The sequence below is a fragment of the Sitophilus oryzae genome, unplaced genomic scaffold, assembly GCF_002938485.1.
Source record: "Sitophilus oryzae breed Bouriz unplaced genomic scaffold, Soryzae_2.0 scaffold_1515_pilon_pilon, whole genome shotgun sequence".
NCBI classification, from domain to species: Eukaryota; Metazoa; Arthropoda; class Insecta; order Coleoptera; family Curculionidae; genus Sitophilus; species Sitophilus oryzae.
Window position 1 is genome coordinate 871,765 of NW_022146187.1, and position 25,957 is coordinate 897,721.

The following is a 25,957-nucleotide window of genomic DNA, read 5'->3' on the forward strand; positions in this document are numbered from 1 at the left end:
CGTAAAAAGCTGATTTTTGAAAAACAGATTGACTTTAGGGTGTAGAGATTCGATAAGAAGGGATTTTTCTAAACTCGAATTCTAAGGGGGTGAAACTATCCCTCAAATATCAAAATATTTTTTATTTAAAAACCGGTGAGTTTTTCGGAAAAACTCTTAAACACGTATATTTTATTTTGTTGTTTTACATAATTTAAGATTTTTTATAAATTTATAGAGGGTGTTTCATAAAATATGACCATTGAGTAATCACGATTCTGTTTAAACTGCTTGACATTTAAAGCTGATTTTTGGTAAACGGAGTGACTGTGGGGTGTAGAGGTTCGATAAGGAGGGGTTTCTCGAATCTCAAATTCCAAGAGGGTGAAAACGCCCCTCAAATATTACAATATTTGTTATTTAAAAATCGGTTCGTCTTTCGGGAAAACACTTGAACAAGCATAATTTATTTTTTTTTTTTTTAAATTTTGAATTTTTTTAAAAAATCATACAGGGTGTTCCAAAAAGTTGGGTAATTAATTAACCACGATTCTGCTTAAACTACTTGACGTAAGAAGCTTATTTTTGGCAAACGGGTTTTTCGAAAGTCAAATTCCAACGAGACGAAACTACCCCTCAAATATTACCAAGTTATATAATAATATCGCCATATTGTTTTTTCTCATGCTGACTGAAAATTTTATCCAGTTTGTATGTTAATGGAAATTCTTGCTTTGCTTTATCATCACCATTACAAATGATTAATTCGACGCGAACGAAGTCGGTGGTACACGCTAGTAATTTTAATAAACATCTGTCTGTTGTTCCGTTTGAAATGTTTTATTATACAAGGTGAGTCTATAAATTCACTTAATTTGTGCTGCTTTGTGCATATTCTCTTTACCTTGTTTCAAATAAGTCCAAAATAACCGAGTTATTAAAGTTTGAAATTAAAAAAAAAATTCACCGAAATTTTTCTGTACTTCCATCTCTTCTTGTGTCGTAATATCAAAGATTAAGAAAATATACCGTGGGAACATTTGCGGTGAAACATTTTTTTTTTGCAAAAATTTCATAGATGTGTTCCTGGGGTCGAAATATACCACCCCTGAAAATATTTGCACTTATTTAACTATGACTCATTCTGTATAGTTTTACCACTATTCTTTTATTAATAACTAATAAAGACTCCGGCGGGCGTACAGCAGAAAAAAGTGAATTTCATCTAAATAGTCTCGATAGTGTATACTATAAATATGGTAGCGTAGCTTTGACAACTGGGGCCTCGGTGCAATACTTTTCGAGCTCCTCTGAGAGGTAGGCGAATTTGACGCGAACTCTGCGGTTGACAGAAAAAGAAAACATGAAGATGGCTATCTCTATGCTTGGTTTGAATTGGGGACAGACTAGAAGCCAAGTCTGAGAACTAAAAGTTAAAGCTAAGTTATTGTTTTAAATTTTACTAAAAATTAGTGAAACAGCAGAGAAGAGTTAAATAAGATTTAAACTAGATTAGATAATAAAATATTAATATGTATCCAAAATCCAAATATTCTTATTACGGACCGTAACATATAGCAACTACCTCAGAACACATTTATATCCACTGCCTAGGTATTGCCTAGGCTTTTTTCGTTTGAGTCGTGGCATTATCATACAAGATGCCAAATGTAGAAACGAGTAAAAATTACATGATGAGAATTATACCAAAAATTAAAACACGTATACACGACGAGGTTGCTGCTGTACCAGAAAACAGAGAATTTCTTTCTACTATTTGTAAGAAAGAATATACCTGAAAAGCTAAAAATGTATTTCAGAGAGGATTGGGTCAGCTGAACTGAATGAATCAGGAAGTTTTAAACTCAAAATCGTGATTGAAAATCGTAGCATATTCAAGATCAAATTACCGTTATCAATAATGGAAATAAAACAGTAGTACCCTCTGTGAAACTGAGCTATTTTGTAGTAAAAATTCAGATGTCCGATCTGATATTGATCTTTATAAAAATTTTGATCAAGACAATTTCAAAATTTTGTAAAATCGGAGGCAAAAGAGATTTTTTCACCCGAGCGAAAATCACCCTTACTTATATAGGGTGTCCCAGAAATAAGTGCAAGTATTTTAAGGGGGTAGATTTGGTCAAAAGAAACATTTTTTCTCTTTACCGTTTTTCAAGTAAGTACAAAATAACCGAGTTATTTTACTTTGAATATGCTTTTTTGCTTAAATTTTGAGAACCTCTGGGTGTTTTCTGGATTTTCTTTCATGTAAATTTAATCTACTACCTATGTTGCCATATTATCAAGAAATTATGTTTTTTAACTTAAAAACAAAAAAATTTCCTTAATTTATTTTTTCAAAAAATTCCAAATTTTCGCAAAAAAAACTCTGTTTCTAACACTGTTTCTGAGGCCGAAATATACTACCAGTTAAAATACTTGCACTTGTTTCTGGTACACCCTGTATATTAATAAATAAAATATGTTTCTTCGTTATGGTCATTTTGTTTTTGTGGATTCGGGCCGGTTAGCTGTTGCCTGTTATTCCCGGGCCGGTTTCCACTTCCCCGCGCGTCCCCCCTGAACACCAACAAAATATTCCTTATGTTTAGACTAAATTTTCTCGAAAATAAAGACATAATTTAAAATTCCGTTACAATACGGAAATAGATTGAAGTTTTGTGATTACAGTGATATATAATTTTTATGGTTTTGTTCGGTTAAACCTAACCTAACCTAAACAAATTGCTCGCTATTTTACGGCAAATGCTGAATATCTGCAAACCTTAATCAAGCCTTAATCAAAGCGCGTGTGTTTGGAATTTTGGATGTGACTTACCACGACAGGATCGGGCTAAGCCTTAGGCAGATTTCTGAAATATAATATATATTTCCTTCGGCCACACATCCGCTGTACCCGACCCCTGAGAGCGACCCGAAAGTACAGCGTAATAGACTCTTAAAGGTTTAAATAACTCAAGGGTTGTTTTGCAATTATCGATAAACGATAAATCTTTAGCGCTCAATGTTAAATAATTTTTGCAAAACGTTCTGCGATTTTAAGCAAACGCTGGAATAATACCATCGACTTAAAGAAGAGGAATGTTCGCGTGTTCGAAAAAGATATAAATCAGCGGGCAATGAAAACATTCCAGCAAATTAAATATACACAGTTGGATTGGGAGCTAGTGCAACAAATCGTTAACGTTTACAAGTTTATTTACACTGTCAGATTTGGATACAGTAACAAACAGATTAAAACAGATGACTTTCGGTATTATTTTCGAGGAGGCTTTTTTCTGGAATTATTGCGACCAGATTGTGCTTTTATGATTTCTGTGGTTGGCCATAACGTATACTGACAATCATAAAGTCTACCTCTTCGAAAAGTTTATTCTCTATTGGTTTATTTGATTTTCCTGTATATTAATAGATTGGGGTTCCAAAATTATGCCATATGTTATTAGAAGGTTGGTCATTATTTGCTTAAAGTGTTAAACTTGATAATAATTTAAAAAAATGCTAAATATTATTACAGTTGGGTGTTGTGTTACACAGCAAAATAAAACACTAAATCACCACAATACTCCCAAAACACTTTTATTTTTCGTACTTTCGCGTCCAGTGTACCGGGTGGGTCAAATTCGACGCTTTTAAATGAAAACACTCTTTTCTACTGGAGATAGACGAAAACTAATATCGGTGTCTGGAGCTCAATTTTTATCAAAAACGTGATGGTGAAAACCGCACATGAATATCTGTTACCGTTTCGGAGCTACGGGGTGTTTTTCAAAAATGTGCATTTTTAACAGATCGCTATAACTTTTTTGCTATGGAAGATTTTGTATTTCTATGAAAACATTTCCTAAGCACCTTTTGACGTAGAATTTAATGGTTTAAGTATATTTTTTTAAAATTAATAATTAAAGAGTTATCAACAGAAAAATTGATTTTTTATTTGAGACACCCTCTATATTTTTAGTTAACTGAAAAGAATTTAAAATTACCTTTCCAAAAATATAGCACACTTGATATTTTGTTATAATCCCCTTCGAAATACAGAATTTTTAAAAGTTCGCCACTTTTAACTAGTAGGTTTTGGACCCCTTATTGATGATATGCCCTTAATGGAACTCGAAAACATATTTTTCCATCAAGACGACGCACCGCCTCTGAACGCTGAAGTTATCAGCAAATTGTTGCAGCCAATTTCAAGTATAATTGAATAGCTGACCAAGATCCCAGTCGTTGGCCGTCGAGGCCGCCTGACTTAGTGCCCATGGATCTAATCCTATGGATATATTTGCGGAAGAATAAAGGTTCTTTATTCTTCCGTATAATCTAGACAAGAATTAGAAATACTTAGCAGTTATAAGAGGGTATCTTCCACCCCCACTGAGTTAATGAATTCCGCGAGAAATATTCAAAAACTGCCCCGTCTGTTCATAACAGAAGACGGTCGATATGTCGAACACCTGTAGCAAAATCTCATGTCTTGGTTTGCTATTTATTTTTATTGTTATTAGATATATATAGTATACATGTGTTGATGTTGGTTAAATATATTTTAAATTGTTATAAAATTCTGCATCTCTCGTAGCAAATATTATTTTCGTTTTAATTAATGCTCACAGCTAGAATTTTTACCTAGCCGGTGCCGTTCAAAGCCTACTTATTTAAAGCGGGCGAATTTTTGTACACTCTATATCTCGAAGAGGAATCGAGCAAAATATAAAGTGTGTTATATTTTTGGAAAGGTAATTTTAAATTCTTTTCAATAAATTAAAAATATACAGGGTGTCCCATATAAAAAATCAAATTTTCTGTTGATAATCCTTAAATTATTAATTAAAAAAAAATATACTTAAACCATTAAATTCTACGTAAAAAGGTGCTTTGGAAATGTTTTCATAAAAATACAAAATTTTCCATAGCAAAAAAGTTACAGCGATTTGTTAAAAATGCATATTTTTGAAAAACACCCCGTAACTCCGAAACGGTAACAGATATCGATATGCGGTTTTCACCATCATGTTTTTGACAAAAATTGAGCTCCAGACACCGATGTTAGTTTTTGTCTATCTCCTATAGAAAAGGGTGTTTCCATTTAAAAGCGTCGAATTTGACCCACCCTGTACAAGTAAAAGTGTTTTGGTGTATTGTGGTGATTTAGTGTTTTATTTTGATGCTAAATATTGCATTACATATTTTGAAAAAAGTTACTTTATTAATACTGAACTAAAGAGCAATACATGCATATTAATTTTAATTTTCCCAATATACCCGGTGTTTCTGAAAAGTGGCTCTCCCCTATAATTTTTTTTAGGATTTCAGATAAAACCGAGATTTAGTATTATACAGGGTGGTCCGAACTTCTTTCCGGAAACTTTAGCGGCATATTCTGCAGATAAAAATAAGTAAAAAAGTTCATATAAATGTATGTTTCAAAATGTTTATTTTTTGTCAACAATGACATGTATTTACTATTTTCGAAATATCTTGAGAACGGTTACTGAATGTATTATTAATATTATAGCCCACACTGCAGTAGATAGTTATGACACTATTAATGATAAACGCATACTATTGATAGAGCGAAAGTCAGATCTTGTCTTATATTTTCAAAAAACACAATTTTCTCATTAAATATCGATTTTATGAAGTGCTTAATAACACAAAAAGATTAAACAAAACCTTGTTCGATTATGAAACAAAATACAGTATGTTCCATTTAATATACTAGATAAAAATACATTTAATTTTGACTCGCCCTCTATATATCAAACAAGATTGCAAATTTTGGTAGACCGAATTTTGAAGAAGACACTATTATACAGTACTTCCTGTTAAACATTTTTAAAATTCATCGAGTTTACAATTTTAAGAGGGCTTTAAATAAGCAGAAAATTTAGTTTAAAAACGGTTATATTTCAAAAACCACTCGGTATAGTATACGACATTATTGTATTTTTAGAACAAACATTTAGTAGCAAATCCACTGAGGTAAAAAAATATATAGTATTCCATTTAAATACAGGGTGTCCCAGAAATAAGTGCAAGTATGTTAACTGGTAGTATAGGTCAACCCCAGAAACACGCCTATGAGGTTTTTTTCGAGAATTTTTTTTTTGAAAATTCGAATTTTTTTTAAATTTTTATTTTTTTTAGTTGTTTTTAGTTTATATTACATAGGTAGTAGATCAAATTTACAAGAAAGAAAATCCAGTGGTTCTCAAAATTTTAGCAAAAAATATTTTTTTTGGAAATTTTCAAAGTAAAATAACTCCGTTGTTTGGAAAAACCATAAAGAGAAAATTTGTTTCTTTGATTGAGATCTACCACCCCTTACAATACTTGCACTTATTTCTGGGACACCCCGTATATACAACTTTGGTTTGAAAATATGTTTGAATTATACTGTATGTTGACAAAAATATTTTCAAAATGTGCGTTACCATTGCCCCTATTTTGTATTTAAAAAAATTGAAATGAAATTCACAAACCAAAACAAAATGTAGACCTTTTTCGAAAGCCTGAATCACTTTGTATACCGGGTGCGTCTCAAAAGTGGCTCACCCCCTATAACTTTTTTATTTTTTCACATAAAAAACGAAATTTGGTATGTTAGTATATGACATAAATTAGAATTGATTGACGTATTCAATTGTATTTGGTCACTTCCTGTTTCACCGGAAATGACTACAACTTTTGATTTTTCAATGACACCCTCGGTATTTTTTTACTTTATTTAATAGAAAATTACACTCTGAATAAAATAACATGTCATATCTCGACTTTTAATATTTTCGCATATGGTTTATTTCAAATTGTAACATCCTGTTCATTAGACTATTTGACTCGAAATACCAAATATGTGGTACCAAATTATTCATAAAAAAATGCTTTTTCCAAGTATTTTTCCATTTGAAAAAATTGAGTTATGATTATAAACACGATTTGATCATTGATTTTAACCGGCCAGGAAAAGACACGAAAAACATTAGACGACCAAATCTATTTTTACAAGACTCCTTGATTAAAAATTAGTGTTTTTAACACAGCCATGGCACTCAAGATTGAAATTAAAAATACGATTTTGTTTCAAGCAAAAATGTCAAAAGTTGAAATATATGTCATTCTATTCAGAGTGTTATTTCCTATCGAATAAATTAAAAATATACCGAGGATATCATTTAAAAATCAAAAGTTGTAGTCATTTACGGTGAAACAGAAAGTGACAAAAACTAATTTATGTCATATAATATATACTAACATACCAAATCTCGTTTTTTTATCTGAAAAAATAAAAAAAGTTATTATGGTGAGCCACTTTTGAGACGCACCCGTATATATAACATTTTTATTTTTATCTAAACATATTATTGGTTGGGGAGAAATGTTATCGTAATATCTTCATCGTATCGAAATCTAATTTATCTCTTTCTCTAGTAATTGGATCGAATATTCCTATAGCAAAGCAATGTTAAGGAAGGGTTTATAAAAAATGACCAGGGTCCGACACACACACACAGAGTTAATTATTAATTTGGTTGTTGCGACGTGGCCGAGCCGTCCCGTCCGGAGGCCCGCGTGTTTGTTTAGACCCCTGTCGCTTTTGAATGATGGCCCTAGCCGAGCCCTTACAGATGTTAAACGATCGAAGAATTGATTTTACCTGAGCTTTTAAGGAAAGCACCCTCTCCGGTTTTTTTCTTTCCGTCCCACCGAACGAATGATAATGCAATCTATTTATTTTTGATTTGGGATATTTATTTACGTGTTTATTTTTGGTCCTGTCTATAACAGAGCAGGTATATTAAGAATAATATATCTCATGGGATTGAAGAATAATATTATCAATACCACCGAATATTAAGCCACTACCTACTGGAGTTCGATAGGTTGAATTTCAAATAATATACATTTTCCTAGATGAGTAATATAAAATATGAAAGATCTCTCTCTTTGGTCCGTTTCCCTGAAGAGGGATTAGTGACTATGATGTTCCTGTAGCGGTTTTTATCGTATTGTGCCAGTCCGCTCTGTTTTGAGCCATGCTGACGGTTTCATGAAGGCCTTGGCCGATTAGGTCTTTAGTTTGATCAACCCATCTCTTGGGTGATCTTCCTCGCGGTCGCTTTCCCTCGACTATTAGCAGCTGCAGTGAGTCCGTTCTTCTAGCAATGTGACCAATATATGTCAGAAAACATCGGTTTAATTTTTTTGAGAGGCTGAGTTGTGAGTTTAGTTCTTGGAGAACTGACTCATTCGTACGATGGGCTGTCCAAGGTATACGTAGCAGACGTCTATATGCCCACATTTCAAAAGCATCTATTCGCCTGGTATCGCTTTTCTTCAGCGTCCATGTTTCCGCCCCATACGTAGCAATCGGGAAAACAAGCGAGTTCAGCAGTCTTAGTTTGGTGTTCTTAGTGATGGCTGTATCTTTCCATATCTTAGTTAATTTAGTTACGGCTGTTCTAGCCAGCGCAATTCTACGTCTTATTTCGCCTTCGCATGAGCCGCTGTTGTCGATTAGCGATCCCAGATATAAGTATTTATTAACCACCTTAAATCCAGCTATGTTTCCCAGGTGAGGTTGGTTGTTGTTTTGTCGGTCCACAATCATGACAGTAGTTTTGTTAGGATTAAGTAGCTAGTAAGATTAAGTATATGAAAGATACGGGGTTGTAATTGTTCACCACATACGAGACAGAGTATTGTAGCTAAACGATTAGATTTTTACAAATTGTAAGTTTTGCGTTCGTTGAAGAACTATTAGAGCTACAATTAAAAAATATTTTTACAAGATACAGAGTGTCCCAAATAAATAAAGAAATGTTATAGTTGTCTTTTTTAAACGGAACACCCTGTATATTATTTTACTTTTATATTCTACGATTAAGGTTTATCACACTTAAACCTAGCCGTTTTTTAAATAATTGTTTCGTGAAATTGTAGTAAAAATTTTAAGGCTTCATTTCTCCAAGGGTTTGAAAGTTTTTAATGGTATATATTTAATGAAGTTTATGTATTGATCAGATATTGTTATGTAATAATAAAAACAATACTACCTTATACAGGTGTCTAAAAATTTATTTAAAATAATTACTAGCTTTAAACGGCAATAACTTCTTTAATTTAAATAGAATACCCTATATATTTTACGAGAATCAGATGCACAATTTAATTGACTATCAAATTGTACCATTTTTTACCTATCTCTTCAAGTTTTCGTAGAAAATGCATTTTCTTATAATTTAGATCTCATTTATCAATACACCCATGGAATACTGACATTTAGATTGTCTTAGAGCAACAAATGTACAAAATGTACAGGTACTAAAAACGATAATATTGCAAGCCCATCTGTTGTTTCGCAAAAATAAAACTATTTCAATCTTTGTATATAAGATTATTAAGTATATAATTATAAGTATTATAAGAGTATAATATAGTTACTATACTTAATTGTTTTAGTTAATGAGTTATTCTATATAAATGTGGATTTGAATCAAAAATCAATACAATAATAAGTTATGAAAATGAACGTCTCTCTTATTATAAACTAGCGTGTACCAGCGACTTCGTTCGGGTCGAATTAATCATTTGTAATGGTGATTATAAAACAAAGCAAGAATTTCCATTAACATACAAACTGGATAAAATTTTCTCACATTTATGTCAGCATGAGAAAAAACAATATGCCGATATGATTACATAACTTGGTAATATTGGAGGGATGGTTTCATCTCGTTGGAATTTGACTTGACTTTTGAAAAATCCGTTTGCCAAAAATGAGCTTTTTACGTCAAGCAGTTTAAGCAGAATCGTGGTTAATCAATTACCCAACTTTTTGGAACACCCTGTACGATTTTTTAAAAAATTTCAAAATATGTAAAAAAACAAAATAAACTATGCGTGTTCAAGCGTTTTCCCGAAAGACTAACCGTTTTTTAAATAACAAATATTGTAATATTCGAGGAGCGTTTTCACCCTCTTGGAATTTGACATTAGAGAAACCCCTCCTTATCGAACCTCTACACCCCACAATCTCAATCCGTTTGCTAAGAATCAGTTTTAAACTTCAAGCAGTTTAAGCAGAATCGTGATTACTCAATGGTCATATTTTATGAAACACCCTGTATAATTTTTTTAAAAATCTTGAAATATGTAAATCAACAAAATAAAATATACGTGTTTAAAAGTTTTTCCGAAAAACTCACCAGTTTTTAAATAAAAAATATTCTAATATTTGAGGGGTGGTTTCACCCCCTTAGAATTCAAGTTTCGAAAAATCCCTTCTTATCGAACCTCTACACCCTAAAGTCAATCCGTTTTCCAAAAATCAGTTTTTTACGTCAAGCGCTTTAAGCAGGATCGTGATTAATCAATGCCAGATTTTTGAAACACCCTGTATACATTTTTAAAAAATTTTAAAATATGTAAAAAAAGAAAATAAAATATACGTGTTTAAGCGTTTTTTCGGAAACTTGACCGTTTTTTAAATAAAAAATATTGTAATATTTGAGGGGTGGTTTCACCCTCTTGGAACTGGAATTTCGAAAAATCCCTTCTTGTCGAACCTCTACACCCTAGAATCAACCTGTATGCCAAAATTGAGCTTCTTACGTTGAGTGGTTTGAGCAGGATCGTAATTAATCTTATATATTAGTATAGATAAGCATTCGTCAAAAAATCAAATAAAATTTATCAGGTGTTACTATTTACCACACTGTCTAATACACATACAAAATTCAGTTTTTTGTTATTTAGAGCAATTATTATTATTAATCAATGCAAACAGTCAATTAATGTAGTTTGAATACTGGTATCATATTAATTGGTCGTCTTTAACAAATATTTAAACAGTTTTTTTTAATTTTTTAATTAGTATCTAGTACTCATTGTATCTGGTACTAGTTGTATTTAGATATTTTAAATATATTTTTTCTGTGTTTTTTTGCTTCTGGAGACAGGAAGAGATATACTTCCTGAAACAGACACTAACAAGCTTGTTTCCCTTTAGACTCAACTCCAGTAGAATTTACAAAAAAAAACTTTTTATTTTGTAGATTTCTTTTCAAGTGGTAAAAACAGACTTTTTTCAAGAAATGAACCCCTCACAATGGCCAAAAATTATTCAAAATATTTACCCTTCTGAAATCCATGTGCCTGTCAGCATTTTTGATGTTGTCTCCACAACTGTGCCACCATCTTCTAAAGCCGCCAGTTCAGATATCTTCTTACAACTGGAGCTTGCAACTAATTTGATCACTAAAACAACTGTAACAAAAAAACCTTATATGAATATATCAAATATACAAAGAGCATCAAGTCGAACTCGACGAAGTTTGAGTGACACTAATTCATAATCCTTGAATTATTGTTGTTACATTCATATACAAATAAAATCAGAAGAGACCACTTCGATTAATTCTATTTGTCTGCCTTTTTCTCGAATGGAAACTCAGTTACCGGTAGCGGCTAGACACCTAACTTGTAATCCATAAGGACATTTCGAGATTTTTCATTTTTTTTTCTTTAGATATAAGCTTAAAGCTACCTAAAATTAAAAAGTTGAAGTTTATGACACATCTAGAAGTACCTTAGAATTTTGATGACGTGTCAGTGAGTCAATGTTGAAATTAAAGAAATTTGACAAACGATAATTCATAAACTATGAGGTATAATTACTAGATATTTTAGTAATCTAGCCAGCTATAGTATGTCCCCATGTTTAGTTAAAATTAACATTCTTGCTTTATCCACAACCAGTCCATTTCACTAGTCCAAGAAAGTAGCAAAATAAGCGTTCGGCATTCAACATTTTATGTAAATCTGGCTAGGTATTTTAGACAAATGAAGAAGGAAATTAAAAATAAAGAATTATACTATATCCGTATTGTAGCACATTTTTAAACAATTTCTATATTTTTAAGATTTTGATGGTCAAACATCAAGAAAATATTCCTTATGTTTGGACTAAATTTTCTCGAAAATAAAGCCATAATTTAAAATTCCGTTAAAATACGGGAATAGATTGAAGTTTTGTGATTACAGTGATATATAATTTATATGGTTTTGTAACAAATTGCTCGCTATTTTATGGCAAATGCTGAAGCTTTGCAAACCTTAATCAAAGCAAGTGTGTTTGGAATTTTGGATGTGGCTTAACACGACTGGATCGGGCTAAGCCTTAAGCAGATTTCTGAAATATAATATATATTTCCTTCGGCCACACACCGGCCCAAACCAAACCAAACCAACCCGAAAGTACAGCGTAATAGACTCTTAATATAAGTTAAGCTTACTATAAGTTAAGTCCTGTAAAAGTTTTTTTTCTAATATATAAATTATATTAAGTTACTCAAAAAAAGTTTGGTATAATTTGTTTAAAAACTGTTTTACATTTTCATTTAAATTCAAAATAAAATTTACTATTATGTTTCTTAACTTAATATAGTTTGCTTCTGGGGTACAGATATAGATCAATTTTATAGTAATAAACTAAGGGGGGGGGGACATAAAAAACTCAAATAAGAATTTAAGTATCACAAATCGACTGAAGGAAATAATATAATATGTACTTAATATAGTCTGTTCAACGAGTAAGGGCATATTTCGACAGACGACGTCCAATAAAGGGCAGAAAATATAATTTATTGTGAATTAAAATGATACTGTCCTTGTATACAGGTTGTTAACTGGACAATTACTTATAGGGGAACAGAATGGCAACACTGCCTATTGAGAACGCATGCACTTATAGGGTTTTCTGCCGACCCGTCCCGTCGCGTCGTCATCGACGAGCGGGCCAAGGTTGTCATATTTCAACCATAAAGCTCTTGCCGCGAGTAATAAACAAATTAACAACCTGTATGTGTCATATACTATACTGTCTATAGCCTATACTAATGTACTAGATTATACATGTCGGTGGAGCTAAATGATTGAAGGAAATAAATATGAAGGTAACAAATAATGAAAAATTGAACAAAACAAACTAAAAATTAAGAACAAGAGACCTGGGACTAGTTCATTTTGTACCGGGGTCAGAATTCTTCATTGGAACTAGTTCGTTTAGGAACGACACATCTCCTAGCCCCCCCTCTCCATTTAAAACCTCACTTTTAATAAATATAGAAAATGTTTCATCTATATCTATCTTTTGAGATATACTAATTGCTTCCTGTAATTTAATCAACTAGACCAGTGTTTTTCAATCTTTTTGATTTCGCGACAGGTTGAAATACTCAGGCGATCCCCTGTGTCATAGAAAGCCAAAAAAATAATTTAATTAAATGACTAGATACGTTAGGTAATTATTTTTTCCTATTTTGGTATATTTATTGTAGTATTTGTGCGCTTTGAAGCAGATACCAGTATCAGGGAAGAAATTTTATTTTGGTAAGCACTTCCTGCAAACACTACTGGCCAGTGTTTATACGATATGTTTTTAGAAAGTACTTGCGACTACGATATTGATTGGAAAAAATGTATTGCTATTTGTAGCGATGGCGCTAAAGCTATTACTGGCAAAAAGAGCGGACTTATGGCAAAGTTAAAATCGATGATGCCAAACATATCCTGGACACACTGTTTTCTTCATCGACAGGGTCTAGCTGCTAAGGTATTACCTTCTGATTTAAATGAAGTGCTCAAGGAGGTAATAAAAATTGTGAATTCTATCAAAGGTAAAGCTTTGCAAACCCGGCTATTCAGAATCATATGGGCTCGCTTCATCAAAATCTCCTTTATCACACAGAGGTCAGGTGGCTATCCAAAGGAAAGGTATTGACAAGAGTTCTGGAACTGAAAGCTGAATTGTTAATGTTCTTACAAGATGCAAAATCTGAATATGCTTCTCGATCCTCTGACCCTATTTGGCTGTTGAAATTAGCATTTTTGGCAGATATTTTTAGCCACCTTAACAATTTGAACAAGAACCTTCAAGGAAGAGAAGAAAATATGTTAACAGCGAAAGATGAAGTAAAAGCATTTCACGCAAAACTTCGTTTGTTCGTCAACCTCTCTGCAAACAAAATGTTCGAATATTTTCCATGTGTTCAGAAGATTATTGAAGAAAATGCAACTGAAGCTGACAATGGGCGTAGATGGATTTTAAACCCTTTTTTCGCCAAATCAATAGATCTGGCTGATGTCACCATAAAAATGAAAGAATGTCTTCTAGATTTAGCCGCTGATGGCATGCTTAAAATGGAATTTTCTTCACACAAGTGTCGACGTATTTTGGATAAAAAGAAAACACGAATATCCAGAGCTGGCAAGGGAAGCTCTTAAATTATTAGTGCCATTCGCCACTTCATACTTGTGTGAACTGACATTTTCTTCAATGGCAGACATTAAAACTAAAAAAACAAATAGACTGCAATTAGAAAACGATTTTATTATTAACGTTTCAAAAATAGCACCACAATTTGACAAACTGTTGAAAATTAAACAAGCACATCCTTCTCACTAAAATTGTGTTTTTGTTGTGTAAGAACCTCGACTTTTTCTTTCAGCCGGCGCGGCGACCCCCCAGTGAGTTTTAGGGGTTGCCCCTAGGGGTCGCGACCCACAGATTGGAAAACACTGAACTAGACTATTATTCAATTACTTAATTATTAGAGTCGGAGAGAGCTTTCTCCGTCCATATTCGTGTTAACAGAAAGTCAGTAACAAACACAGATATTCTGTTCAAATTGACAGGTCAATATAATCACCTCTTTAGACCGTAGCGTATATTTGACAAGCGCGTTCAACAAGCTCGGTAGTACCAGCTTGGAAAAGAAAATGTTTTAACGACAAAGCCAAATAATCGTTAGAGCTCGTAAACGGTATAGGCCGAGCGGCCCAGCTTGAATACAAGCAAAATAACACCGAAAATAAATAAACAGGCCAATGGTGTAATTGAATCAGGAAACAACGCTGACTTGTTAATACAGTTCCGTGAAAGATTTATATTTGCTCTTGCGTATTCGGAAACTCGTACGCTTATTAGACCAATGTCGATATACAAATAATGTAGAGAGTACGGTCAAATTTTCATGTTTTCATTTTCACAGGGAATGTAGAATAGTATGACAGATATATGAGAATATCCCCATACAAGGTGTTTCAATTTTGGCTTTCACCATTGGGATCGCGGAAACGGTAAGAGATACAGGATGGCTTCAACCCGGAAATGTCAGTTTTTCCAGCATAGTTCAGACATTCAGAAATGACAAAGATAAGTTAATAAAATAGTTACTAAATGGATTATCACTAACAGGCAACTTTTCCCTAATTTAAGCCACCCTGTATCTCTTAGTGTTTCCGAGATCCCAATGGTGAGACTCAAATTTGAAACACCCGATATACAAACACCAAATTTTATACTTTTTGCTTACTTAACGGAATTATAGACCTTTTATACAGGGTGGTCCGAACTGTATTTCTGAAACTTCGGCAGTATATTCTGCAGATAAAAATAAGTAAAAAATTGCGTATAAATGTATGTCCTAAAATGCTTAATTTCAGAGATACAGAGGGTGTAAAAGTTTCATATTTATTTCGATTTTTTCCAGATAATTTGTGAAGTAAACGTCAATATTTGGATGAAAATTGGCGTCTTTGATTTTTTTGACATAATAAATTTGATTTTGATGTCAATATGACTTCTATTTGTAGGGGGCGCTATCTACACGTGTTTTAACTGTTTTGAAGAGTAATAACTTTTTAATTTAATTGCAAGAAATTGCTATTTCTCTGCAAGAAAATCTACAAAATAAAATAGTTATTTTTTGTAAACACTGCTGCGTTAATCCAACGGAGACTAATTGTTATCAGTTAGGTTTACTGACAAACAAAGTTTCCTAAGGAACAAAAAAATGCTTAACGTTTCGGAAAGTTTATCTCTTTCCGTCGTTAGAAGCAAAAAAATACAAAGAATAAAGAAAAAAACTATTTAAAATATTTAAATGCAATTATTCGAGAACACTTTAGTTTTTTTTTTTAAACAGATACGTCTACAAAAACCGTTGACATTCTGTTAAAAATTAAAAATAAAATTAAATTAAATTTTGAAGGAATTAAAGAAGATGAGAGATTCTGGTATCTTTTAAATAACCAATCTTTAGCCAACTTTTTTCTATTTTTCTACTTTTTTACTTTTCGTGTTTCTGCCGCCACAGCAAGTAAATCGATTCGCTTCATGTTGTTACCGTTTTTAACACTGGCGTAGTGTGCGTGCAAATAAAGTTTTAATTGTCTAGTCCAGCAGTGTTAATCGACGATTAACACTGCTAAAAAACAACGAGGTCTGTGGCCTCCTTTACATTTTGACAATGATAAAATCGTAGGTTGACAACTTAAGGTATGTTGACAGTTGCCTGGTTTTACCTTGTTACATGTTCAGTTTTAAATTAAACATAAATGCAGTTTTTCTTACATTAGTTAAAATCGTTTTGTTCAAAATTGTTCAAATTTAACATATGTATTCAGCGTACACAGACCTTTAAAAAACCTATTTCTTGACCGCAGTAAAGTAAATAAAGGTGCCAATATTTGGATAGTTCAAAATTTGAATGCGATTTCCTATGTTTCCAACGACGATGCACAATCCGCTATAGTATAATATTCTCATTTGTGCTTAAACATACTCTTTTGTACTCCTACATGCTCTTATAAAGGAATGTTCACACACGATGATTCTATTGTTGAATGTTCGCGAACGTTCCATCATCACGAATGAGAACGTTTTCTCTATTACTACAGATTACAATATTACATATACATAAGTGTTCGAAGACAGTTCCTAGACGAAAATACAATTACTGTTCAACGTTCCCCTATAAAAACAAACGCCAATTAAAACAATTTGATAAATGTCAAGTTAAGTAAAAGCGAAACCGTAGCCGGCCGGATGTAGAAGTCAAACCAGATCCAGACCCGAATGAGAAACCGTTTCCAAGGAGTGATTTATGAAAATTACGAAGGGAACAGGCAATAACGCCGTATTAAAAGACTAATAACCGTTGGAAAACCTATTACGCTCGGGTTAGGAATATTTCCCAGATTTTTTTAAAGTTTTGTAAAAGAATTTCGATAATTTATGGTCTATGAACTTATTAACGGCGTCGTAACGCTCTTTGTTGTTAAATAGGAAAAATAATTAGTGACGATATACAGGGTATCCCAATATTCCGTGGACATAGAACTACTACGTATTTTTGGAAACAAAACAAGTTTATCGGACATAATTTACCTCTATACAAAAGTGCTTCGTTTGTCCGCTAGAGTGCATCAAACTTTAAAAAAATAATCACAATTTTTCAGATATTTTAAGAACCGTTATACTGATTTGAATGAGATTTTGGATGTCTGTTTTGCGAAAAATTATGATGTGGCGTTTTTTTACCAGAGACAAAAAATGTAGTAAAAACTAGATTTTAGAGACCATTTTACGAAAAGAAAATCTCTCGTCGGTGAAGTTGGAAAATAATTATTATACTAAAATTTATGTAGGGGTGGAGATAGTTTTCCAATCCTTCCCGTACTTTTTCTTAATTTTAGGGAAAGCCAAGTATTAAGGCACCTAGCAAAACATAAACATCCCAAATCTCATTCAATCTAACTGAAAATATCTGAAAAAATGTGTTTATTTTTTTAAAGTATGATGCCCTCTAGCGGACAAACGAAGCACTTTTGCATGGAGGTCCCAATGTCTCAAATTCAGGTTTTATATTTCAAATGTCCCCACCAATCTCTTTTGTAATATACGGGGTGGTCCGAATTGTATTTGGGAAACTTTGGCAGAATACTTTGCAGATGAAAATAAGTAAAAAAGTTCGTGTAAATTCAGGTCCTAAAATGAGTGTAATACCGGAACGAACTAATAGTTACTACTCTTCAAAACAGTAAACAAATATCTAGGTGAAGCCCCCTATACGTAGAATACTGACACTGAAATCAAATTTCTCATGTCGACATATCGACGTCAGTTCAGAAAAAGGCTTCCAATTTTCGGGATCGGGATCCCGTTTTGACATCCCGCGATCCCGGGATTAACTAATGAACCAGAATGAGCAATTTGATCTAAGTGTAAATACTTAATAAAAATGCAGCTGCATATATCAAAAAGAAAATGAGAAAATGCTTTATTAAAGTAGACAAAACAAAGTACTTAACATTCATATTTAGTGATTAAAAAAATAATTCTTTTTGAAAAAGATAATAAAATATAGCAAACATGGAAATATAACTTTTAGATATTGACGTTCTGCATGGTATAAATACAATATGATCTTTGAAAGACTAAAGTGTATTAAGTCATCCCCAATCATTTTAGGTTGGGCATTTAAATTTTTCCAGATTTTCAGGATCCCGGAATTTAATATCGGGATTTCGGGATTAAACATACACAGAGATCCCGGTTTAGAAACCCTAGATCAGAAGTTATTTGAAGAAAAAGCGAAATAAAGTAAAACTTCTACACTAGGGTGGAGCGAAAATTCATTTTTTTAAAATTTGGTGACCTAGTTTCAAAAAAGGTTCAAAAAAAAGTGGACTAGTGTGCAAAAGCTATCTATTGTGACACAAAATAAAGTGTTAAAATCCCAACTTAATCAAAAATATTTTATAGGTTCCCTAAGGTCTGGAAGTTTTACAATAGTAAACATAGCAGTCTAATATTCTATTAGTCATTACGAATAATTACGTTATAAAAATTTTGTTAATTTTTATCTCCAGATTATGTTGCCAAAGTTTTCCGATTACAATTTGAACCACCCTGTATATTACAGTTGGGAGTTAGAACCTTTAGTGTTTCAAAATACTAACTCGCCACAATACACCAAAACACTATTAGTTTTGCATTGGACGTGCGTTTCGCTAACCATGTTATAATCAGTTAAGTTTTAAGCACCCTGTATATCTAAAAACAAGAACATTTGATCTGCTGGTGATACTAACATTGATAACGAAACGCGCTCCAGTGTGAAAAGTACAGTATTTTAATGTTCTGTAGTGAACTAAATTAGTATTTTATATTGCAGACAATAACAAGATTTTAAAAATATTTTCGCAGATATACAGGGCGACTGAAATATATTGTTAAACTAAAGTTATATTTTTTAAGTACGCTCCTGTTCTTTGCTGGGTAAATTTGCCATAAAAATCCAACCGAGTGGTTTTTGAGATACGGTCGTATGGTAAAAATATCCTCATCTTATACCGGGTGTTGCATCATCGAGCGGGACATAGGAAATCCCATGTAAATTTTAATGGGGTCAATTATTGGCTTCCCTAATTATTTTAGAGAATAATTCTATTTAGGTTTATTGAAGAACACTAAAACCCACATTCAAAAGAATAACTTTAGATATTTTTTATTAGCCCGTTTACGAATTATCGCCGATTTCTTTTTAAATATTTCTTCTTTCTTATGGCCCTGTATTTACTCATGAGCACCAGTCAAGGTAAAAGATAACTGTCAAATGAAGTTGTCATTTCAGAAATTTATGTATTTAGTGCTTTATTATTAATATTAAAAACTCATACCTACATCTTAGTATCATACTATCAAATATTAGCCATGAATTACACTACCGAAGCAAAAATTATTGATGATTAAATGGTATCATCAAGAAAATAGTTATCAAAAGGTGTCGGACATGTTTGCTGCTCTGTATCCGAATAGACCGATACCTGGAAAATCTACAATCGCAAGAAATATCCAGAGATTTGAGACCAAAGGTACCCTAATAAATAACTGCAGATGTGGAGCAAGCCAGGAACAAAGAGAAGATGCAAGAAATGATACCGACTTGGAAGTTTTATTGTGCGTGGAAGAGAACGATGGAAAGATCAGCACAAGGAAACTTGAGGATGAAATAAGAATAGATCACACTACAGCGTTTCGAATTTTGAAACGACATAAATACTATTCCTTCAAATATGAAAAGCACCAAGAGCTACGAGATGGGGACGAAATACGGCGGCAGGCGTTTTGTTTTGATATGATGGAAAGAGCAAACACGGATAGGGAATTTTTAAAAACATATGTTTCACTGACGAATGCACGTTTACCTTAAATAATGAACCCAATGTTCAAAATTATCGATATTGGAACAAAGAAAACCAACACAGGTTTGTCGAAACAAGGACGCAATATCCACAGAAAGTAAATGTTTGGGCAGGGATATTCGGACACAATATTATCGGGCCATTATTTCTTACGCGAAATTTAAATGCAGAATATTATTTGGAACTACTCGAAAATCATATTTTACCTTCTTTACTTGATGCCGCTAGGGAAAATCAGGAAGTTTGGTACCAAATAGATGGCTGCCCGGCGCACATAATACCCTGGCTGTTCGGGAATATTTAGACAATAGTTTTAACGGAAACGTTATTGGCCTAAATCATAGAGTAAATTGGCCAGCAAGGTCGATATTTCGCCAAATGATTTCTTTCTCTGGGGCCATTTAAGAAACAGGACATACAAGGATAAAAAATACTCAAATCTAGACGAGTTAAAAATGCTATTTCTGCCGAATGTAATAGAATTTCAGTTTACCAACTAACGAATGTAAGAAGAGAATTTTATGATGGGTTATTGTCTAGCAGTCGATGGAGGAATATTTGAACATCTTCTTAAATCCTAAAGTTCTAACAATTTAATAGTACCTAAATTAATAAGTTATTGAATATTGTAATAATACTATAATTAACCTTGTAATTGATTACTTTATTTTACTTTAATTCATATTAATTTGTATTTATAAATACATCTTTAAGATTACCGATGGAGGAATGAGTTTTCAATAATAATAAAGCACTAAATAGGTAAATTTCTGAAATGACAACTTCATTTGGCAGTTATCTTTTACCATGACTGGTGCTCATAAGTAAATACAGGGCCATAAGAAAGGAGAAATATTTAAAAAGAAATCGGCAATAACTCGTGAACAAGCTAATCAAAAATATCTAAAGTTATTCTTTTGAATGTGGGTTTTAGAGCTCTTCAATAAACTTAAATAGAATTATTCTCTAAAATAATTAGGGAAGCCAATAATTGACCCCATTAAAATTTACATGGGATTTCCTATGTCCCGTCCGACGATGCAACACCCGGTATAGTTTACCGCAAAAACAAAAAAAATACAACCAAATCTTTAAGAATCTACAACAAAAATTTCTTAAAGAATTTCAATATTACTTCCTACTAGCAAAAATTTTCAAATCTCAGATAATAATCAATAAAATATGAAAAAATGAAATCAAGAAATTTGAAAATAATGTCAATTCTTACCAGCAAAAATTCCGAAAAATATCTTCATCTTGTCTAGATTCAAATCAAAAACCGGAAAGCTCGATTCAAGGCACTTCCAGCCGCATGGTACTACTCCTATTTCGATTTCAAACACAGGACTCCGTCGCAACGCAGCCTAAAATCCCGACTGAACCACCACAAACCAAACTCGCGTCAGATTTACGAATCTGTGCTTTGTTTATGCTGGCAGCAAGGAAAAGAACGGTACTACGGTCTCTGTTTCTTCGTATTCCACTTATAAAGTAGAAAAAGACACACAAATGTTATTTTTGTTCGGGACACGGCGGCTCTGGGACCGCTCTAACGCGACAGGGGGTACCGAGTACCTGTGGATTTATTTATGACAAGTTTACAACCCTTGTGAAAGTTCTCAGATGGGTACTATATACAGATTTGATTTTTCTAGGACGGTGGGCATAGTATTTTAAAACCTATTTAGAAATCTGGAAGATTCGGAGAATAACTGTTGTTGTGATGTGAATAGAGAAGGTGGCAATGTTGAATTTTGGGAGGTGACACTATGAGTTTATTGGAGGTGGTATAATAATTTTAATTTCACGCTGTTGCTAAAGTAGAAGAGGAATAAAATGCAAGGTTAATACTCTATACGTAGCTTTTTACTTTGAAGAATGAAGGAGCTAATTAAAAACTTTTATTTTTGACAAGTAGAAAATAAAAGCAAAAAAAAATATAGAATTAGTTAATTCTAAGTGAATTTCATAATTGGTTGGTTTACTACCTTGGTAACGGATGTATTTTACCAGCGAAAAGTTATGCCCTTATTTGACTTATTTCTCACGATTTTTGAAATTACTCATTTTTTTTAATTCTATACCGCACGCTGCACAACTTTTACAATCTTTTTCGGTAATTCCTAAAAATGTCACTGTTAACTTAAGATTTAGAAGTATTGGATAAAAATGCATCATCTAATATTGATTTTAACAAAAGCAAACTCGAAATATTTAAAGACGCTGACAATATGGTGAAGGCTACATGGGATATAATAAATTCATACAGAGGTCCTATAAAATATACTGTGAGTACGAATGTTAGCGCAAATGATTTTAACGATTTTTTTGTGAATATAACGGAAAATATTGTAAAGTCTCTGAGCGTAGAAAATCGCACAGCGCTTGACTATATAACAAAATTTTCTAATAAACCTTTAAATCTAAATTTTTCCTTTAGAGAGGTAACTTTCATAGAAACTCGAAATGCCATAAATTCGTTAAAAAATAAGCATAGTAAAGATATTTATAACATGACCATTCCACTAGTTAAAAAAGTAATAAATTTATTAATATATCCTCTAACTAAATTATTCAATAGATGTATAAGAGACGGTACGTATCCCAGTTGTTTAAAAATTTCCAAAATCGTACCAGTATTTAAAAAAGGTAATCCTGAAAGTGTGAATAATTATAGACCTATAGCTTTAATACCCACACTTTCAAAATATTTTGAATATTTATTGAATAAAACACCAGTTAACACAACCAAACCAAACACCAGTTAACACATTACCTTGAATCTAATAACTTGTTCATAGAGAATCAGTTTGGGTTTCGTAAGGGAAAATCTACAACAATGGCTTGCATTCGTTTGATGGAAGATATAATTGAGGGTTTTGAGAGCGGTAACAATGTTGGTTCGGTCTTCTGTGACCTTACCAAGGCCTTTGATTGTGTTGATCACAACATACTTTTACAGAAAATTTCATATTATGGAGTAAATAATTTGAGTTCGAAATTATTGGCTGATTATCTTGTAAACTGATCTCAACAAACATTAGCTAACGGTAAACGGGCTAACTCTGATGTGAGTGTCGTAAAATATGGGGTTCCGCAAGGCTCAGTATTAGGACCCTTATTGTTTTTAATTTACATTAATGATTTACCCGTGGCTACACTTCAGAATAATATGAGTTTGTTTGCCGATGACACTACTATCTTATGTGCTCGGAAATCCCCTGAAGAAATTCAAACTGATTTTGAATCGATTTTGCTAAATGTTGGTGACTGGTTTCAGGCAAACCGATTATGCCTCAATGACACTAAAACAGAAAGAGTTATTTTTCTCTTAAAACAAAATATAAAATAGATTCCTGCAGTGTCTGATTTCTGGGAATAAAATTTGACACAAAACTGAGTTTTGAAAGTCACGTAGACTATGTGGCAGGGAAGGTTTCCATAAGCATGTATGCATTTCGGCGATTGGCTAAGTGTGTGGAGAGTGATGTGTTAGTAGCTGCCTATCATGCTCTCATTCACTCGGTGCTTACTTATGGAATACTTGTTTGGGGTCACTCAGCTCATGCTGACAGACTGTTTGGACTGCAAAGAAAAGCATTGAGAATTTTGTCAAATTTAAGTTATCAAGCAGATACAAAAAACGCCTACAAAAGAATGGGAATACTGACACTTCCATGTTGCTATATCCTCCAGTGTCTTTTATTTGTGAAGGATAACCTAGAACTATATACTGCGCATGATGAACAACACAATTATGCAACCAGAAACAGAATGAATATAAAGCCTGTTCACATTTGCGCCTCGGAAGATCTTGGATCTTATTTTAGTGTTACTGATTTTTTAGAAAGCAGTGAAGGGTTATAGCGTGGTTATAGGTCAAAACATTTACATTATGTATTTATTGTTTTTTTGTGTACTTTAAATTACTGTTTGAAAATTGTTGTGCTTATTTTATAATTTTACATTTTACAAAATATGACTTTGTGTAAGGATACTTGTATCTATTAACATGCAATAAATGATTTGATTTGATTTGATTTGATTTACTCACCCTGTATATATGCAGAAGGTAGAATGTATGGGTGTGGATCACCGCGAACTTACAGATATCTATTGTGTCTTCCTTTCTTTAGATATAACTCATCATACAGTCTCAGGGCTTTGACAAAAGCCAGTATCTGAGACGGTTTTATAGAGGTTAGTTCTCCATCTCTGATATCAGTCGTACCAAAGTCCGTGGCACGAATGGTTGTCGTCTCGGAGCACTCCGTGATGAGGTGTTGTGGTGTTTCCCCATTTTCCCCACAGAATCTGCATGCGCCGTTGTCTCTTAGCTTCAATCTACTGAAGTGTTCGTTGAGGAGACAGTGTCCTGTTAAAAACCCCGTGACAAGCCAAAGATTGTTCTTAATTAAATCAAGTCTTGAGAAATTTCTTCGAGTATCTTAGACCAATGGGGGATTCCTATTCCAAGTTACGGATGGAGTCTTCCAGGTTCTTGAGTTCCGCTTTAAGTTGGTTTCTGCTTGGGAAGCAAAACGGTTCTTGTTCAGTTAGCGGAGTGTACGCTCCTAGCTCTTTTCTGGCTAGATCGTTTGCTATTTCATTGCCTTATCCCTTGGTGGGCTGGCACCCAGAGTAGAAGGACATTATTTCTTTGCCTAGTTTGTTCAGCTTCTCTAGGCATTCTTTGACCAACTTCGAATTGATGGTTACTGAGTTGATCGCTTTTAATGCTGCTTGACTATCGGATAAGATGGCTATTTCTTGTTTCCGATAGTTCCTACGTATCTTGTATTTACTTTTGAAAACCACAACTATTATATAGTCTTTCTATTTAAAAATTTAAATTTGTAAAGCCCAAGACATTATGGAATTTTGATTAGGAGTTTTATGGCAAATCCACTGAATGAAACAATATACAACAATCTATACTAATATATAAAATCCTTAAGTGACTGACATACTAATTAATCACGATCCTGCTCAAACCACTCAACGTAAGAAACTCAATTTTGGCATACAGATTGATTCTAGGATGTAGAGATTCGATAAGAAAGGATTTTTCGAAATTCCAGTTCCAAGAGGATCGTGATTAATCAATGACCAGATTTTTCGAAACACGCTGTATACATTTTTAAAAAATCTTAAAATATGTAAAAAAACAAAATAAAATATACGTATTTAAGCGTTTTTTCGGAAACTTGACCGTTTTTTAAATAAAAAATATTGTAATATTTGAGGGGTGTGAAACCACCCCTTAAGATTTTTTAAAAATGTATACAGGGTGTTTCGAAAAATCTGGTCATTGATTAATCACGATCCTGCTTAAAGCGCTTGACATAAAAAGCTGATTTTTGGAAAACAGATTGACTTTAGGGTGTAGAGGTTCGATAAGAAGGGATTTTTCGAAACTCGAATTCTAAGGGGGTGAAACCAGGGGGATGACAGTGAAATAGGAAAATTGGAAACAGTCATTAGTGTCATTCTTGTCATTCTCCTCACGACAAGTATGGCCGCCTAGACAAGGACAGCATTGTTTTTGTCTAACTTCACAGTTTAGAATTGACAGATTTCAGTTTCAGAGACAACTTCAGATTTGTTCTAGAACAAATTCGAGAATATTCGACGCCATTTTAATTCATTCCGTTTAGTTTCGTTTTGGAAATTCAATTTAATATTTCGGCTGAAATTTATAAATATAAAGGAAATAAAGTATATAAAATATATATTACATGAAGAATCCTGGAGAAAATGACGTTTCTGCAGTAGTAGGTATGTCCCATGTATATGAAAAATAGGTAGTAAATAAACACTGTTTTTACATTTTTTAGATGCAAGAAAATGGTGTTATAATCTCTTTGCTCGGCGATTTTTTTGAAAATGGAAACAATTTAAGCAA

General features: G+C 32.9%; 1 protein-coding gene across 1 annotated transcript in view; it reads right to left on the bottom strand.

Moving 5' to 3' along the window:
- Positions 1-21,408, bottom strand: part of LOC115878483 (protein APCDD1-like) — a 36,028-nt gene extending 14,620 nt beyond the window's left edge. The window contains exons 1-2 of the mRNA XM_030895000.1: positions 21,281-21,408; positions 11,139-11,268 (exon numbers count right to left, since the gene is read on the bottom strand). Coding sequence (XP_030750860.1) covers positions 11,139-11,268; positions 21,281-21,308 — 158 coding nt within the window. The 5' untranslated portion in view covers positions 21,309-21,408. The remainder of the gene's footprint in view (positions 1-11,138; positions 11,269-21,280) is intronic.
- Between the last annotated feature and the right edge of the window lie 4,549 nt (positions 21,409-25,957).